This window comes from Herpailurus yagouaroundi, unplaced genomic scaffold (genome assembly GCF_014898765.1).
Source record: "Herpailurus yagouaroundi ecotype Mexico unplaced genomic scaffold, PumYag 29, whole genome shotgun sequence".
Taxonomy (NCBI): domain Eukaryota; kingdom Metazoa; phylum Chordata; class Mammalia; order Carnivora; family Felidae; genus Herpailurus; species Herpailurus yagouaroundi.
In genome coordinates this window covers 69154982-69175169 of record NW_024412377.1, presented here as the reverse complement: position 1 = coordinate 69175169, position 20188 = coordinate 69154982, and the positions used below count along the sequence as shown (strand labels likewise).

Genomic DNA, 20188 nt, shown 5'->3' with positions numbered 1-20188 from the left:
ATGGATCTCAAATAGTAAGAACTGAATTTAGCTGTACCTATACATTGGGGCTGAATCAACCTTGTCAATGGACATATAAAATCAAAACATTTGACAAAGAGCTACCCTTAGAAGAGGCATAAGATACTGCAGATTAAAGAGGGAATTCTACCAAACCTTGAAAGAGTAGTTAATTCCAAATTACTGAAGTTCTTTTAGAATATAGAAAAAGAAAATAATAAGAATTTACTATTTAATAAGCATAACATTTTACATCAGAATAAATATTGAAAGGAAATAGATGACTCAATAAATTTTGTTGGGACAACTCAGTAGCCATATGGATTGACAACTCACACACAAAAGTTTTCAGATGGACCAATGATTAAAATGTTCAAAACAGAGGCACCTGGATGGCTCAGTCGGCTAAGCGTCCAACACTTGATTTTAGCTCAGGTCATGATCTCATGGTTCGTGAGTTTAAGCCCTGCATTAGACTCTTTGCTGACAGCATGAGCCTGCTTGGGATTCTTTCTCTCCCTTTCTCTCTGGCCCTTTTCCTCCCCCCCCTCCTCAAAATAAATAAATAAACTTAAAAAAAAATTTTAAGAGTCTTTAAAAAAAAAAGTTCAAAATAGATCCTTAAAAGTACCAGAAAACAATGTGATAACATTTCAATCTTAGAATGAAAAGAACTTTCCTAAATAGATATAATTACATAGAAAAATGATAATAGCAAAAAATGCTACAAGCAAAATTTAAAGATAAATAAAATATATAGGGAAAAATAAACATTTGTAGTTCTTACCATAGACAAAGGGACACATGAATTAATAGGTAATAGTTCGTGCAAAGATAAAAACTCAGTGGGGAAAATGGCCAAAAGAAATAAAGAGTTAATTCCCACATAATGAAAAAACAAAAGGCTCTTAACATATGAAGTTATTCAAACCACTCACCTTAAGAAAACTATATTTAAATAAAAAATTAAGTTAACATAATAAAAAATAAGGACTTAAAAATTAAATAAAAGTTATGTAAATTGAAAAAAAGCTTTAAGTTTCTTATTAGGTCTGTTGCTAGCTGTAGGTTTTTATTTATCTTCTTTATCATGTTGTGGTGGTTCCCATACACTTGTAGTTTGCTCAGTTTTTATCCTGAATTGGTGTTTGATTTTGTCAAACCATATTTTGATGCTAGTATTCTATTTTCATTTTGACTTTCTGTTAATTTAGTTTCTTATACTTGCTTTAGTCTTTTTCTTAATTATTTCTTTTAATGTTTATTTTTGAGAGAGGGAGAGACCAAGCATGAGCTGGGGAGGGGCAGAGAGAGAGAGGGAGACACAGAATCCAAAGCAGGCTCCGGGCTCCAAGCCATAGGCACAGAGCCCAATGCAGGGATCGAACTCACCAACTGTGAGATCATGACCTGAGCCGAAGTCAGATGCTTAACTGACTGAGCCACCCAGGTGCGCCTACTTACTTTAGTCTTAAACTGTTCTGCTCTACTTGCTTAAATATATAATTTATCATCTTTACTTTATTGATGCTGTGGATTACACAATCTAATAATGTTGAACCAGCCTTGCATACATGGAATATAATTTAAATGTCAAAAAAAAAGAAAACTGTATTTAGAAATCATATTTCATTTTTCAGATTATCAAAATCCAAATGTTTGTCAAATCCTCCATTGGCAAGACTGAAGACAAACAAGTACTCTCATATATTGCTAGTGAGGATATAAGTTAGTACAATTCTTCCGAAAGGCAATTAGAAGATACCCACCAAAACCACAAAGGCATACATCCTCTGACTCAGAAATCACACTTCCAAGAATTTATTCATGTGCATTAAAAGATATATATGGAAGTTTCAATTCTATTGTAGTCTGTAGTGGCAGACAGTCTAAAACAACCCAGATGCCAAAAGGAAACTGATTAAAAATAAACTGTAGGACATCCATACTAAGGAAAACATCATAACCTATTTAAAAAATAATAATGAGAAAATTCCCTGTCTCCTGGAATGAAAAAGAATCTCTAAGAAATGAAGTTAAATAAAAAATGTAAGATGACAAATATATTTAGTAGGCTTTCATGTAACAATGGAGAGAAAGTCTAATTTATTTTGTTTATATTTTAGAGACCTTGGAAGGATACACAAGCAATTAATCAGGGAGAGATAGGGGTAAAATAGGCAAATGAAGGTCAGTACTGGGAGGGACACTTCACTGTATTAAAACATTGACTTATATAACAATATCTATTTTAAACATGAGGAAATAGTTTCTAAGAAGAGGGTACTTGCATATGACAGAATACCTAGAAGTTGTTGGAGCCCAGAGTTGAAGTGAAAAAAAGAGAAATGGAGTTAAATAATGTGGTGCATGATTATATATAATTTGTATGATTTTGAAATGCAGTATAATAACAGGACTATTTTGAATAGTGGTTCACTTTACCTTATAGTAACATGTACAACTCTTCTCTTCACGGAATCCTTTTTGTTCAGGTATTTCATTTGATCCTGTTTTGTCAATGGTTTTTTCAAAGGAAGAACGTAGGCATCGGTGGAGGGGAAAAATAGTTTGGAAAGAGCAGTGGCAATTCTCCATCCTATATATTTAGAGAAAATTTCATCCCCTACATTTGATGAGACTTGTGCACTATAATTAGTGAAGGGATCAGTTGGGTCATTTAACTCAGCCTGTTGAAAGAAAAGAAAAAGCAATCTGTTGAAATAGAATTAAATGAGAGGAAAAAATCATGTATCATTGAATAAAAGATGAACGTGTGTTTTTTTCTTTGACTAATGTCACATTCTTCCTATTAAATAAAAATAATCTTTTTAAGAATAAAAGCAGATTCCCAAAAGATTTTTAAAATTATAACAGTTTTTAGTGAAATAAACAATTAAGCATGAACAAAACCAGTCTTGAAGTTACAAAAATTTCATGATATAATTGTATTTTCAACTTGTACATTTCCCATACAAGAATTTCCTATTTATAATATTTATTAAGAAATTATGCAATCGGGGGTGCCTCGGTGGCTGAGATGCTTAACTAACTGGGTTTCAACTCAGGTCATGATCTCATGGTTGGGGAGTTTGAGCCCCACATCAGGCTCTGAGGATGGAACCTACTTGGGATTCTCTCTCTCCCTCTTTCTCTGCCCCCATCCCCCTCTCAAAATAAATAAACATTTTTTTAAAAAATTAAGCAGTTGAAGTATATGTTTTATTAAAACAGTTTCATCTGTGCATAATGTAAATTTTCTTTCAAGATAACAGAAAATGTTTATTGAACAAAATTTGTGTTAAGTAAAAAACAAAAAGATTTGTATTTATTGCACATTGAAGATGTTCTCGGATTTAGGTTTAAATTAAATTTAATAAGTTATATTTTTAAAAAATATCTAGCACAAAAATTCTACAATATTTAATCAATTTTTAGTCAGGAAAGAGCTTTTTGCTGAAATTTCCTATTTATGTTCAATATTGTCCATGACTAATTTTTAATTACAACTTCTTTTGAAATGGCTAGAGGCATATTTTCCTTGGTGAGAATTGGTAATAATAAATGAAGATGCAAGTTTCAAAATCTCATGTGTTACATTTTTTTTAATGTTCACAATATGTTCATGTTAGGAATTCCTTCTTGCAAATAAATTGGATGCTGCCTCCTTTCATTAAGTTTTTTACATTTTTTTATTCAGTATTATCCATCTTCAGGCAGTTTATTACCAGTCATTCAGGATTCACTTTATATGCCTAATTGATCTTATGGTAGGAAATTAAGGAACAGAAAAAATTTTTCTGCATATGAACATCTAACTTAAACTCTAAGGTTCCAAGATCAGCTTGGCTCAATCAAATTACTGTTTGAAGACTGACTATTCCATTATTCCGACAAAATTATAATGGGAAAAAATGAGAACAATCTCATGATAAAACTGAAAAAATAAAGGGTCAAAGCAATGAAGAAAACAGCAAAAGGCAGGTAAGTAAATAGGGATCATTGTAAAAGTTCTGGAGGCTGGGAAAGAGTAAAATGCAAAAACCATGTATGTTTATAGTATCCAGTATGAACGAACAATTATGTTCATACTATTCCCAGTTGTTGCTATCTTATTAACTAGGTCAAAATCATAGCAAGAGCATTCAGTTTGAAACAAAAAATGAAACTATGACACTTCATAGCTGTTGTGACTTTGAGGAAATTAAGGTCTCAAAGACTACAGGTTCACCTGTTCAAAGGCAATTACAATGCTGTATTTTTTGAGCTATTTCCTTTTACTTATAGTTTGTGTCCAATACAAATCAATTCCATAACATGAGAAGTTATTATGAATAAAAGCACAAGTACACAAACACAATATATAATCCAAAATAGGTGGGGAGGGGGTTTGGGGAGAGGGAAAGTGGGTGATGGGAATTGAGGAGGGCACTTGTTGGGATCAGCACTGAGTGTTTTATGTAAGCCAACTTGACAATAAATTATATTCATTTAAAAAATAGTTTCACAGCATTCAGGTATGAAACAAAATGTAATGTTCAGTCACATACTCCATACCTTGACATCTGCTGAATATGGTGTCCAGGGTAGGTTTCTCAAGATAAAAGAAATGACTCTAGTTATCAAGACTACCATGGGGATATTAGATATTGGAACATGTAAGCATTACTCTGTGACCATGTGAGCAAAAGACTTTAAGGAGTATCTATTTTAAAAAAGGTTTCTGTGCCTTGAAGCAGCTGCGAAAGATTTACTTTCCAGAACTCATCCCACTTTAGGCTGAGTTTTAACTATCTAAAAATATTGACTGATAACAGGAAGTGTTCTAAATGAGGCTATTCTGTTTCATAGAGTTTATTTAAAAGTATTTACAGAAAGAGTACAAAAATTCTTCTGAATGTAACGTAAGTTTCCCATCTTCACTTCCCAACTACTTGATTTACAGTTTTGGTTCCTTCACATCTTTACATTTTTAATTTCAAGACTTGTCAATTTTACCTTCAAAACATCATCTTTTTTAAATTGTAAAAGTATTCAACATATGCAGAAATAAAAATCATTTTGAAATTAGTTGAGGTCAACTGCTTTTTGGAATCATTTGAGTAAATGCATCTGGCACTTCTGGTGAATTCTAAGAGGTGTAAGTAAATATATAAACAAATTTTACTCATTATGCTTGGATTTGGGGTAGACTCAATCCATCACTGCCCTAGTACATGTCAGTTACTGTAGTAAAAACTCAAATGCAACGTCAAATCCAAAGCCTCAAAACAAAGTGTTCAGTTCTCAAGAGAACAGTGATAGCTTAACAATGTAAAACTTTATCTAGAGCACATTGGCCTTAAATTAGTACAGCTGAAATGTATTAAGGAATTACACTAACACCTGGAAGTACCTTCCAATGTACATATAAATAGAATCAAAGATTTTTGTATTACCTATTTTATGGCCTCAGTGACTCAAATGAAACCTGAAATCTCTTTTCCACATCTCATCCTTTATCTTTAGATAAGATAAAATCTATTCTCATTTTTTAGGTAGGGCTTTAGGTGTCTATATTTAAAAAATAAAAAAAGTTTATTTTCAGAGAGAGAGAGAGAGAGAGAGCAAGCACAGGCGAGGGGAACAAAGAAGGGGAGAGAGAGAGAGAACCCCAAGCAGGATCCACACTGTCTGGAACTTATGAACCAAATCATGAGATCATGACTTGAACAGAAAGCAAGAATCTGGCGCTTAACCAACTGAACTAGCCAGACACCCCGATATATCTATTCTTCTTAAACTACATTTAAGAGGGGCGCCTGGGTGGCTCAGTCAGTTGAGCGTACGACTTCGGCTCAGGTCATGATCTCGCGGTCTGTGAGTTCCAGCCCCACGTCGGGCTCTGTGCTGACAGCTCGGAGCCTGGAGCCTGCTTTGGATTCTGTCCTCCCCAGCTCATGCTCTGTCTCTCTCTCTGTCAAAAATAAATAAACATTAAAAATTTTTTTTTTTAAAACTACATTTAAGAAAATCATCTCTTCACTAATTTTGAATGTTGTTTCCCTTCATCTTATACTTGACACTCCGGCAGACTTAATACTGGGATTCATCATTTAGTCAAATACTTCATATGCTCAATTTTGAGATCCTCAACATTTTCTGTGCCAATAAAATAAGGTATGGAATTGGCAGATTCAATGAAGGCCTGTTTTTGTCTTGTCACAGTGGGTGTCTACACACCATCTGGATTGGATTTAGAAAATGGAGAAGTACAGAGGATGCCCCCCTTATCCATGAGAGATGCGTTCCCAGACCTTCAGTGGATGCCTGAAACCATGATAGTACTGAACCCTATATATACTGTTTTTCCCTATGCATACATACCTATGATAAAGTTTATTTTATAAATTAGGCACATTAAGAGATTAACAACAATAAAATAGAACAATTATAACAACATTCTGTAATAAAAGATAAGTGAATGTGGTTTTTGTGTTCAAAACATCTTATTGTCCTGTACTCACCCTTCTTTCTGTGATGATGATACGTTAAAATGCCTATGTGATGAGATGGGAGGTGAATGGCGCAGGAGTCGTGACTTAGCATTAAGTTTACTATTGACCTTCTGATGTTTGGTGGGTCAGGAGGATCGTCTGCTTCCGGACCACGGCTGACCACAGGTAACTAAAACCTCTGAGAGCAAAACTGCTGATAAGGGAGCACTACTGTATAAGTGTTTCTTGACTAGAGTCTCATAAGAGTCAAGATATACAAAGGAGAATAAGATCACGAAGAGACTGGCTGTTGCCTGCAGAGCACCACTACTTATACTGGTGGCGGAATTAGCTAGATTTGGGGCAGCCAAGGTATTCTGGGAGGAGTTACACGAAAGCATTACAACAGCTGCTTGCTGTGAATAAATCTGCGTGGGTAGGAGCGAAGCAGCAGCCCCAGTCTGAGCCTGGCTACCAAAGCTTTTCCCCTCTTACTTGCGTCACCTGCTGCATGCCTCACTGGATACCAGGTGCATGGAGAACCTCCAGCTGGGTGGGCTCAGGCAAGGTGGTCAGTACCAATTCATTTTATTCTGCTTATCCTCCCTGGCTCAATCTTTTTATAAGAAAAGGTACTTCAAAATCAATAATAATATGTAGTATTGCATAAATATATTACTATGAGCTCTTCCATTACTGAGAGGGATGGAAGAATAAATGTGTGAGTAAACGAATGAACAAAAATAGTTTTTGGTATATTTCTGGCAAAACGCATTGTTTCCAGACATAGCATTACCCTGCAGTACAGAATGTTGATGCTATTTTTATCATGTCTCATTTGGCTACTCCTTGCTTTCTTCCCTCCCAGACCAGATAACCTGTAGATCAGATGTCTCTTCCTTCATGAAGCAAAATGAAAGCATGTCCACATCTCTCATATGGTTCACTGATTGAAAGTCCAGGTAAACTTCTCTCCCCCATTGACGTTCAAGGCATTCAACCAATGGAAATATAGCCTCAAATATCAGTCAAATGTATATTTGCCTTATCTTTAAAAGATTTTGTTTGTTTTCCCAGAGGAAGTACCAGGAAATAATATGGGCTTCGCGTTAGATCTGAAGTCAAGCAGGACTTTTCCACTTGTTAAAGAATGTAAACTTTGGGAAATGTTACCTCTCTAGGCCTCTGTGTTTAGTTTAGTTCTGACTTGTTTTTCATTTGTGATAAGGAGTTAATGGTAACTACTCTCTGAGTTTTGTGAGGGTTAACTTAGTAGGCAGTGGGAAGTTCAAGTATCAGTTTCTTTTAAGAATTCCCAAGGACACAGCACTAAAGCTTCAGCCTTTGCACTTTACCCCAGAGAGGATTTGATACAATTTCTGCCAGGCTGAAAACAATTTTGTTATATTTTCACTTTCACATTAGCAAATCTGTAAAATAGAATCATGGTTCTACTACCATAGCTATCTCTCTTTTTTTTTTAATTAAAAAAAAATTTTTTTAACGTTTATTTGAGACAGGGAGAGACAGCATGAATGGGGGAGGGTCAGAGAGAGAGGGAGACACAGAATCTGAAACAGGCTCCAGACTCCGAGCTGTCAGCACAGAGCCCGACGCGGGGCTCGAACTCACGGACCGCGAGATCATGACCTGAGCCGAAGTTGGATGCCCAACCGACTGAGCCACCCAGGCGCCCCAATAGCTATCTCTTTTTAAGAGTCTTCCTTCTCTTAAAGCCATTATTCTAATGTTGTCATCCAGAGACTTAAATGCCAACTATGCATAAATACATATCTATACTTCTTGGAAGTAAACTAACACAAAATATTAATGACCATTCCTTACAATAGATTCCAAACTCACAAATTTACTACAACTTACCCTCCCAATAAAAGTTACCTCAAATTCCATCTGTTAACATTATTTATACATTACATACATTTTTATCAAATGTCCCTACTTTTTAGCAATGTCCATGTAGGCTTTAAAATTCAGGATTTTCTTTATTGTATTGTTGAAACGAATTTTTTTACTAAGAACCAAATGGCAATTTTGGAATATCTATGTTAATTTTACTAATCTAGTATTAAAATTGGAAAGGTGATGTTCTTGGAGAGTATTTCTTTCACACACATGTTCTAGCTACGTGTAGGGGCAGATGCCCACCATTTCGTCTTTGTATTGAGTATAATGGTGGTAGAAAAAACAAAACAAACAACAACAAAAAACATTCAAGAAGATGGATAAATCAGCAAAAAGGGAAATTCTCTAAGGAATCGCGATGTGGTAGCAAAATAAATAAATAAATAAATAAATAAGCAAGCCAGTCTCTCCAGAGTTCTTCATTTTCTATCAATAATTAGGGAAATGTAGTAAACACATCAAAAAGTAAGCTAGCTTATATTCTGCTTGACATAAAAGAATAAAAGAGAAAGAAATAGGATGTTAGCCATTGCAAAAGAGTTTACAGCAAATCCTATCTCTGTCTATTGCTGTCTGTCTCTTTTGTATCTTCACCTGTCCTTAAGTAATCCTAGAGCTGGAAATATTTAACTTGTTTGCAGGAAAAAAATGATAATTTTTTTCTTCAAATTTCAAATTTTAAATAGAAGTGACTCATTGGTAGTTACAAAAGATTATTTCCTACAGGAGTTATAAAATCTCACAAGGGAAGACAGCACGAGTAACTATTATTACTGGTTATGAACTATTAAAATTGCAGTCCTTGGACCATCATTATCTGTCATTACCTGGTAGCATGTTATAAATACAGAATGTCAGGCCCTCCTCCTATATGTGGTAAAGTCTGAGAAAGACTGATGTAGTAGATTAAGAAAAGGACTAATATGGGAATATCCGTTTTCTAGTTGTGTGATCTTGCACAAACTGTTTAACATCTCTGAGAAGTTTTCCTTATTTCTAAAATGGGAAGGTGATAATACTCCCCTTTTACAGTGTTATTATAAAGGTTAAACACAAAAATTGAATACATTTTCTAGCACAGTGTCTGATATAAAAAATTCTTCAATAAATGTTAGTGCCTTGTTTATATTTAATTTTAGAGAAAGAGGACACAACAGAGTGGAAATAGCAGAGCCTTGGGATTAAGTTCACTCATAGATGTATCCACCATCAGCCACTTATTTTAATCACGTTTAGACTAAGACACTCCCATCTGGGTGGATCACGGAGGTGGTGGGAGAGTTATGAGGTGTAGATGAGTTAATATATGTAAGATACTTAGCACAGTGCCTGGCTCACTGTAAGTTCTACAGATATTTTTGTTCTCCTAAAACAATGTATCTGTTACATTAGAATTCTGTTGATAAGTATTTAAAGAGACTGTACTCTTCCAAAAATACATCTCCCTTTCCATACTCAGACTTTCTATTTATGTCAAAAGAAGAGCCATATGTGGAGGAGGAGAGAGGTAGGTACTGAGAGAGGAGTTCTATTAGGAGTTCTAGTTTGCTGCTTTGTAGAGTACATTACCAGTATGGGAATATCATTAAGAATAAAAAATGAATTTTAGTTTAAAGACCTCACCATAAAATGTTAGCCATGAAGTATGTTACCTGATGAGTCAAAGGTCCTCTGAATAAAGTCACGTATTCATTTTAGCTGTACATATTTCTTTTTGATATTTTAGGTCATATGCCAGATGGCAGAAAGCATTTACACATGATGACTTTTCCTACATGTGCCGACATATGCCGCCGAATTGCCTCTACAGAAGAGTCTTGCTCATTGCAAGTCTCCCTGGAAGTATTTCAAACAAAGCACATCAATTAACATTTGTTTATTATGCCACTGTGGGTATATGACGGTATTTTATTTCTATCCCAAATACTCAGGCAACGTTTGGGTTTATGTTGAATTTGTCAGATGAAGGGCTCATGTTTAGGGATCTATTTAGAATTATTTCTCTTTTCAAATATGCTATTAAATATTTCACCTCTCCTCTAACCTCCATTAAGGATCAGATTTCACAAACAGATAGAACGAGAATTATAGATGATAGAATGCCATTATGGTCAAAAAAAAAACATGTAAGACATGAGAGTACATATAATATCGTTAGTAAAAGGTTTACAAGTGATGCAGATAAATTGAGGTATTAAGTACAAAATTTTATTCATTAACTTCCATAGTTTACCATATGAATTGCATATTTATTTTTGAAGTATGAAAAGGGAAAATTTCTACTGAATTCCATAAACATTGAGGTATATTTAATCCTTCTGAAATAAATCCTTCTGACTATAATGTACGATAGTTTATAATTACGGCTATGTTTCACTCTGTGTAGGGAATATGATGATTACCTTACGTTAGGAAAAGGGTCTGGCAGCAAGGTGTTAGGAAGGAAAGAATAAACAAAGGTTGTGCTATAAACATAGTCATCTGCATTAACTGAATAAAAGTGGAAAACCTATTTTATTTTAGACACAAGCACCTGAGGGGCCTCTGGGCGACTCAGTCGGTTAAGCGTCCAACTTGGGCTCAGGTCATGATCTCACCGTTCGTGGGTTCGAGCCTCTCATCGGGCTCTGTGCTGACAGCTCCGAGCTTGGAGCCAGCTTCGGATTCTGTGTCTCCCTCTCTCTCTCTCTCTGCCCTCTCCCTGCTTGTGCTATGTCTCTGTCTCTCTCAAAAATAAATAAACATCTTAAAAAATTTTTTAAAAAGAAGCATCTGAGACACAAGCCCTCATAGCTTTTTTTTTTATATGTTCTCTATCCACATGGAGCAGTGAGGGAGCACCTAAAAACTGACAGTTTTTATGACGTATAAAAGATTATGCCCATTTTATACCATAGAACTTTTTACCAAAAAAGGTGTCACAGGCTAATAATGTAAGTGGTTCAGTGGAATTGGGGAATTAGTAAGCTATTAAGGAAAACTAAAAATGTTTAGTCATAAATAACTTTTGTAGTCTTATGACTGTGAATGTCTTCCCAATGCAGTGTCAAAAAAGAAAGAAAAGGAAACCTTGATTTTACCATGCTCATCTTCTACTGTAAAATTAAACACACTTGCAAAGATAAGTTACATAGAAACTATTGAGATTATTCCAGACAAGAACGCACAATATTAATAAATTCAAACTATTTGTTGTAATACATTACACCTATAGACCCTATGTGTGCACTATTTTAAAATCGTTTGCTTTTGACTTCTTCAGATGTGAGAAGTTAACTTATTTTACAGTATCATGATTAACTCCCTTAAGAAGGCAGCTTTTAAAATCTGAAATAAATATGAATATTATTTTCTTCAGAGAAATTAAGCATAAAGAGAAGGGATATCAGTTGTGGAATTTAGGAGAGAAGATCACACAGGAATAACATGAGAACACAGCACAGAGACTACGGAGAGAAAAACTGAGAACTGCACAGATGCTAATCACTTTGGTCATTTTCACTTGGTCATAATTGTTACTTGGTCATAATTACTTGTGGGGAATTTAAAGGAGTTAGTCTAGACATTATTCTTGAAACCTACTATAGACATGTTAATATGCAATCTGACATTAGAAAAATACCAGCTAATAATAAACTGAAAAAAAAAAAAAACTTTTATGACCAAAGTCATAAAACTGATGCAAGGAAAACCACTGCCTGGGAGAAGAATAAACAGAGCAATTGATTAGACACTTAACTTTATGCCATATCTAATACCAACCTAGAATTCTTGGCCAATAAAACTATCCTTCAAAATTAAATTGAATAAAAACCTTTTTAAGTAAATAAAAATTGACAGAATTAGCCAACAAGAGATATTATTAAAATACAAAAGGATTTTCTTTGAGCAAAATAAAAATAATCCCATTGAGAAGGCCACAAATTTAAGAAGGAAGAGTAAGAAAAGAAACATGTAAATATGTGGGTAAATCTAAAGAATACTGATTGTAAAACATATTAATAATATACGGATATCTATAAACCTACACATATACACACACAAACACCCCCCCACACACACACACAACTAAAATGTTCAACAGGAAGATTATGTAAGTAAAGAGAAATAAATGGAGTTAAAATATTTTAAGGCTGTTTTAAGGTCTACGAAAATATTAAATTTTTTATATTAGACTTCAATACCACAAGGATTCACTTTGTCACATCTTGGATAACAAGTAAAAGGTGTAACCACCAGACAAATGAAGGGGTAGGATGAAATAATACAATATATAATAATAAGAGCATCGTCACTGGGCACAATAGAATTCAACAAAAATCAAAATCCTAAATGTAATAGCAAAATCTCCCTATATGTGAATATTAAGTGGTGAACTTGAATAATCTGTGGCTCAAAACAGAAATAATAGTAGAAATTAGAAACTCTTTGAATTGGATGATAATTAAAATATTATTTATCACAACTTTCAGGTTACATCTAAATTAACATGTAGAGGGGCGCCTGGGTGGCGCAGTCGGTTAAGCGTCCGACTTCAGCCAGGTCACGATCTCGCGGTCCCTGAGTTCGAGCCCCGCATCAGGCTCTGGGCTGATGGCTCAGAGCCTGGAGCCTGTTTCCGATTCTGTGTCTCCCTCTCTCTCTGCCCCTCCCCCGTTCATGCTCTGTCTCTCTCTTTCCCAAAAATAAATAAATGTTGAAAAAAAATTAAAAAAAAAATAAATTAACATGTAGAGAGAAACTAATAGTATTAAAATCATATATTTGAAAAAAGCTGCAAGTCAGTGACAAATATGGTTTAATAATTTTGGAAAAGGAGCAACACATTAAATGAAAGGAAGTTATCAGAAGAAAATATAAATCTAATATAAGATATTAAAAATTAGAGAAAACATAATACAGAATATCAGTATCAAGAGAATCAAAAGCTGCGCTTTGAAAGACAAAGAAGTTGATTAGACCCTTGGCCTGACAGCTTAAAAAGAAACAAAAGCAAAAATAACAAGAGTAAAGAATGAAGGAGATAATACCATGTCACATCCTAAAGACCTTAAGATATCATAGAAAGATAATGTGAAAACCTTGATAAATCTTTTAAAATGCAGATGAAATTCCTAAAAAAAAAAAGAAAAGAAAACTAATGCAAGGAAAATTAAAGTATAGGAAGGTATATAACTATAAAAATTATTCTGCAATTAGAAACTTTCTCTAAGTATCCATGATGAAATGGCTCCATTGTAAATACTACAGAATTTTTAAGGAAGAAATGATGACATATTACAAAATCCTTCCAGAGAATAGGAAAAAAAGATAATCACTTCCCAATTCATTTTATAAATCCAGTATAACTTTGATACAAAAATTTATAAGAAAACATTGAAGGAAAAAATATTAGAGAACAGTTGTACCCATTGAACATGGATGCAAAATGTTAAGCGAAATATTATCAAAGCAAATATGACAATATTAAAAAGGTTATTACATCAAGTGTTTTTATTCCGGGAATGCAATGACTCTTCAACATTAGAAAAAGCAAGCAATGTAATTTACCACAGTATCCATGGGTAAATTACTTCACCTCTCAAAAAGTTTAAATTCCTTATTTAAAGTTTCAATTTCCTCATCTGTAAAATCAAGAGCATGAAAATACAAATATCATGTGTTTTGTATGAGGATTAAATAATTAATGAATGTAAAGTGCTTAGCACATGGCACACAGTACATGCTCAACAAATCTATTATCAGTGCCTTTTAAAAATGATAAATATGACAGAAAAAAAGCAATATTTACACTGAACAATTTAGCAGACTGAAGTCTCATTTATGCAATTCTCGGAAACCTCTTATTATGCAAACAATTCACCCCAAAACTTTAAGGTTTAACAGCTATTTATTCAGCCCCTAGTTCCACAGGTCAACAATTGAAGGTAGAGATAGCAGAATGGTTCTTCTGGTCTTAGCTGGACTCATTCATGTGTCTGTAGTCAGCTGTTTGGTCAGTTAAGAACTGGCTAGTCTCGGGAGGAGGCACTGGATCAATTAGGATGACTAGTCTCTGCACAATGCGGTCTCTCATTTACCATCTGGGTAATTTGGATTTGCTCACATGGCAGTTACAGGGTTCCACGAGAACAAGAGAGGGCAGGCCCCAATACATAAGTGTTTTTAAATCTCCCATTTGTATAACATTGATATTGTCTTATTTTCTAAATCAAGTCATGTGATCAAGCCAAGAATTTGAGTATAGAAGGAATCATGCCAAGGATGTGAATATAGGGAATCTTGAATAAAATGAGGACAATTACTCTAATAATATACCAAAAGTCCTAAGCAATTATTCATTATTTTAAAAAGATATAAGAAATTGTATGCATGATTTTACCCAACATAAATTACCCACCTATTAAAATTGTTCGTTAGAACAATTTTCTCCCAAAACTCATTGTTTTACTTAGCATTCCTATTTTTATGAAACCATTTCTAAGTCTCTAAGACTTTAGCTTGGTAACCCAAACATAACTTTCAAATATAGTGCCTACTACTGCCCAGTCCAAGACTTTTTCTCCAACGAGGCAAGTAAACCAATGGCTTTTTCTTACATGGTGTTCTTGTTTCTGCTCGGCTCACAACATATCCTTATCTAAGAGATTCACTCTTTGACGCTGCTCTCGAGTCATTTAACATAACTCATCATTTAAGTTTCCAGCTCAAGTACTACTTAAAGATGACAATAACGTATTCCATATTAACATAAGAAGAAAGTTAGAAACCGAACATCTGAACTCCCTTGTGTACCATGAACTTTGATGGGAATAGCCATACATATAACATTCCATCTTCTGAATCTTCTGTCTTCTGAATAAGACAGTAAAAATTATTGTATAAAGGTCATTTTTTGGACTTCCTGTGTCTTCCATAGAATTCAGCATGGCAAAATAGATTTGGGATCTAATATGTACATATTTATTTCATATTTTTTAATGAATTTGGTAAAAAAATTTATACTAATTTCTTAGTGTATATACTTGTAGTATCTTATTATTAAATAAAGGAATTCAAACTACATTAAGTGATATTTCAAAGACACTGACTAGGCACTCTATCACTTATAACCATAAATCATATATTTTGTTATCCAATAATCTAAATGTCTCTATCTCTACCTAACTTATAATATAGATCTAGAGTGAATTGTATCTTTTAATCTATCTAATGCAAATTAAACTTATTTCTTATATTACATATGTACTATACCTAAGTTAATTTAACTGCCTTTAGAAATTTCTAATTTAGATTTTTCTCTGAGGAAAACTTGCCTTTCCATACATTTACTATTTAAAATGAATGAAAGTATCCCTTAGAAGTCTTCTAACTAAACATTAAAAACTAATTAGCACATCTACTGGTTATGCTTTTGTCTATTCTTTTATTCTCAGAGCTGACTGCTTGAGTAAAGAAAGGTCTTTCCTTGGACCTAGCAAACAAAAAATATTTGCTATGTCCGATTAACTGACTTATGAATGTCAAATGCAATTATCTATAGATACTTAGTAAAATTTTGAAGAAGGAAGACTATCCTATACCAAATGAATGGCCCTGTAAGCAGGCATTTAAATAGAATTCTAATTATAGAAATGACAAATTTGAGTTGGCTTATGTATTTGGTTACAGTATACAATCCATTTGAGATGTGAAGTGGCATATAAAAATAGATACAAAACCAAAGAATAATATGAATAACTGAAAATTCATGTAAAATGAAAAAACAAAGACAAAATAATAAGACTCAGTGAGATGAATGCATGTCGTCCTCTGTTTCTATTTCAAAACTAGCCAAAATTTGACTCTCATTTTTTTAAAAACTCTATTGAGCAGCTTATCCAAAATAATAATAAAGTTCAGACAGCACATGAAACTAAGAAAGATTTATTTCTTAAATCTCAGCAAAGAGGATACTCGATGATATAGTGGTCATCACTATAATAGATCCAGTAGTGATTATTTAAAAATTTTTCTATGTTCTGTCCACAAGTAAGGATAAAACTGAAGCGTGGTTGCATAAAAGCAAGCCCACGGAATCCAAAACAACGTAGTTCAAGTGGACAGCTCTTGACTGTCTTTCTCTGTGAAAAATATATTAGACATCTAGAGAAAAGGAATGCATATTTTTAGATAGTCCTCCATAAAGATTCTTACTCGAAATCACATTTATGTTTAAAAAGCAAGGAGTTTAAGGTTTTGTTTTCTACTAAGAATCTAGAGGGTAGATACTCTGTGTTGCAATGATGGCCCACCCATATGCTTTGACAATTGATTAGGCAGAATGAATTCATTATTTGTTCTTCTTACTTGTTAACATTAATTCACATCCCTAATTATTATTAGAAAACAGGATATTAAGGGTGTTAGGATAATTGCATCTGTAAACACTAGAAAGAATCAGAAACTTTCAATGAAAGGGTAAAAAAAAAGTGTACTTTAGGATAACAAACAAATTAACCTAGCTCAAAATAAGACATAGAAAAGAAAAAAACTGGTAGGAGATTAAAAATATCATAGGATACCATATGGATAAAGCATCACTGGAAAATCACATTTGCATTTCATGAAGAATGGATAGCTAATTTCATAATGATTTTCTTTGAAAGTGAAGAAAAAAATTATGTAGTCATTCAAACAGAACTAGAAAAACCAAGAACTTGTAAAATACATTTTTAACTTTAAAGAAAAAGACTAGTGTTAGTGAATCCAGATTTGCAATTTATATTATCTAACGCTAGAAAGAAAAACTTACAAATAAGATAACTAAAAATAACTTATCCAAATTGAGACACTTTTGAGAGTGAATTAATTCATTACTTTCTTATTAGAAAGCTAGAAAATTAGGCCTAGACCAGGCTAACCTGGGCAAACTGGAATGCATGGTCAGTATACTTAAAATTCTCACAGTCACAAACCTGAGGCAGAAGTTATTCCTTCCCCCAAATCACCTCCTCTCTTCAAGCTTCTTAGTCAGAAGAATACCAACACTCTTATCTTTAACTAAACCTAGATCAGTATTCAATTTAAAAACGGTTTTCCCAGCTGTGAGTCAGTGACACTCACTGAATATGGACATTCTCTTTTCCTTAGAGAGAAAGGACAAACACTTCTTGATAATGGAGGTACCAATTTATTGCCCTGGCTTTTATCTTACCTGAGCTATATTTACTGCATTATGGATTCGCCTGTCTTTCTCATGATCCTTGGTCTTCTGTAATGTTTGTAATATTTTGTTTCTAAATCCATCCTGCTCATCATCTCCCCGAAGTTCCCATGACATTTTCACCAGGTTATACACTAAGCCATAGTATCCAATCCATATCACTGGATTACCTGTGGAAAAAGATATATTCTTTGGGAAGACATAATCTTATTCATCTTAGTAATGCACAATTTTGTGAAAAAGAAGAACTGTGGTTTTACTAATACGGTGTTGTAAAGTCTGAAATTCTGAGCTTTGGAATTTGTTTTACTCTTCACAGCTCCTACTCCTTTAATTTTAAAAGATCACAGCTTACTTTAAAATTTCTAGTCGTAAGAAAAGATCTGCACCTATTATCATACCTCATAAATGTAAAAGTTGGGCAGGTGAAGTAGGAACTATGTATTTAAAAAAAAAAAACTTTGGAATTCAAGGAAAGAGGAATTTGTTCAAGGCAATATGAATATTTAAATCACCATAGTGAATTTTTATAACAAATTAGAGAATAGGAGAAAAATCAAGCTCTATGAAACACACCATTTGAACCAAGAAGAAAGCCTTGAAAATAATGTGAAAAGCAGACAAAAATTGCCAATATAATTATAGGCTGGAAGTTTTTTTTTTCTTTTTTAATAGAGACATAAATCAACTGAAACAGAGGAAAGGGAACAATGAATCCAGAAGAGATTTTTAAAAGTCTAAGACAATCTTCTTTCTAAAACTTATATACCAATTAGTGATTTATATAAATTATCAAGGTCCACATTTAAAATACACCTCTCCCATACAGAAAGGAGGAAAAAGTTTCTCTTTACTCTTTATCTTAATTATTTCTTACCTCAGTGGTATAGTGCTATATAATACTATTCAGGAAAAGAGAATTCTAATTTAGATAGAGATGGGATAAATTTGTAGAATGAACTACTACAGCAGGTCTCAAAGGGGATATGAACTGAAGTTAGTCAAAGAGGAACATGAGAGTATGAGTATATGCGAAGCAGGTAAGAACAACAGGAGGGAGAGAAGGTTCAGGAAGGGCTTTAGAGTCAATTGAATGTTGTATTGTACTGTCCTCCAAATCCTGATGACAGCCTGTGTGACACTGGAACTCATCAGTTCTCTTCTTGAATAAAGATAAAGCACAATATGAAAAAATGATAATCCTCAACTTTTCCTAATTCAATCTAGATTTTTATAATCCAAGCTACATAATAATAATATTTTTTTAAGTTTTTTAATGCTCATTTTTTATTTTTGAGAGAGAGAGGCAGAGCATAAGTGGGGGGAAGAGCAGAGAGGGAAACACAGAATTCGAAGCAGGCTCCAGGCTCTGAGCTGTCAGCACAGAGCCCAACACAGAGCTCAAACCCACAAACCGTGAGATCATGACCCGAGCCAAAGTTGGATGCTTAACTGACTGAGCCACCCAGATGCCCCAATAATAATTATTATAGTTATAACTAGAAAACTTGGGTATTCCTACTACTATGTGCCCTTATTCTAGGCCTCATTACAGTCCTGCTATGATGACCGTATTACACTTAGCATAATAGAAGGAACATATGACCTTCAACTCAGGTTAGAAACCCCCCTAGCAGGGGCACCTGGGTGGCTTAGTTGGTTGAGCGTCTGACTTCAACTTAAAAGTCATGATCTCATGGTTTGTAAGTTCAACCCCACATCGAGTTCTGTGTTGTCAGCACGGAGCCCACTTTGGATCCTCTGTTCCCCTCTCTCTCTCTGCACCTCTCCCACTCATACTCTCTCTCTCTCTCTCTCAAAAATAAATAAAACATTTTTTTAAAAAAGGAAAATCCCCTAGCATGACACAGATGATGAGTGACAGAGCCCAGTGAAGGAGAGTCTAATCTTACGCCATGCAGCATAGGCTCTCCAATTCAGACAAGTACTTGCCTTCCTTCTATTCCATTCATAGGAAACAGACCAAAAGGTAGAAAGAGGAGGCAGAATGGAAAGTATGTACACGTTTTACAAGTGGGAGGAGGAAGGCAAATGTCCAGCTTCCAAACTTAAGGCACCTTTCATCCTTTCTATTGATACTTTGAAAGAGATAGTGTAAACTATAGGTAAGCAGCCAATTCTTTTGAAAATGTAATTCTCCCCATAAAAATTTTACAAGTTAAAATTAGTATGCTGCCATATTTGAAATTACATGTATGAATTGATATCAGCAAGATCACAGAATAGGACATCCCCAGCATTCATCCCCTCATAGAAACAACAACTTGGCAGCCATCCATAAACAAAAGTGCCTTTTTCAGGACCTTGGGACCCAGGTAGGAGGTTGTGCAACCCCAGTGGAAACAAGACTGAGGAGGCAGTCTCAGCCCAGGTGGAACACCTGTTGGCAGTAATGTGGTCCCAGCCACGGACCTGGAAGCATCCTTGCCCACCCAGTGAACTCGGCTCCAGCCCTTTTGATCCACAAAGGATCTCCAGCAAAGGACCCAGGAAAACCCATGCCTGTTGGTGCCTCTGGTAACAGGCCTGCTGTCTGTTGGCCCTGAAGCAGCTCTGTTACCTG

General features: G+C 34.4%; 1 protein-coding gene across 5 annotated transcripts in view; it reads right to left on the bottom strand.

Annotated features, from left to right (window-relative positions):
* The window catches only part of TMEM232 (transmembrane protein 232), a 213916-nt gene that overhangs the window by 102236 nt on the left and 91492 nt on the right, over window positions 1–20188 (bottom strand). For all 5 annotated transcript variants that reach the window (XM_040446941.1, XM_040446956.1, XM_040446932.1 and 2 more), the window contains 2 exons: window positions 17596–17774; window positions 2446–2690 (listed from right to left, as the gene is read on the bottom strand). In XM_040446941.1, coding sequence (XP_040302875.1) covers window positions 2446–2690; window positions 17596–17774 — 424 coding nt within the window. The remainder of the gene's footprint in view (window positions 1–2445; window positions 2691–17595; window positions 17775–20188) is intronic.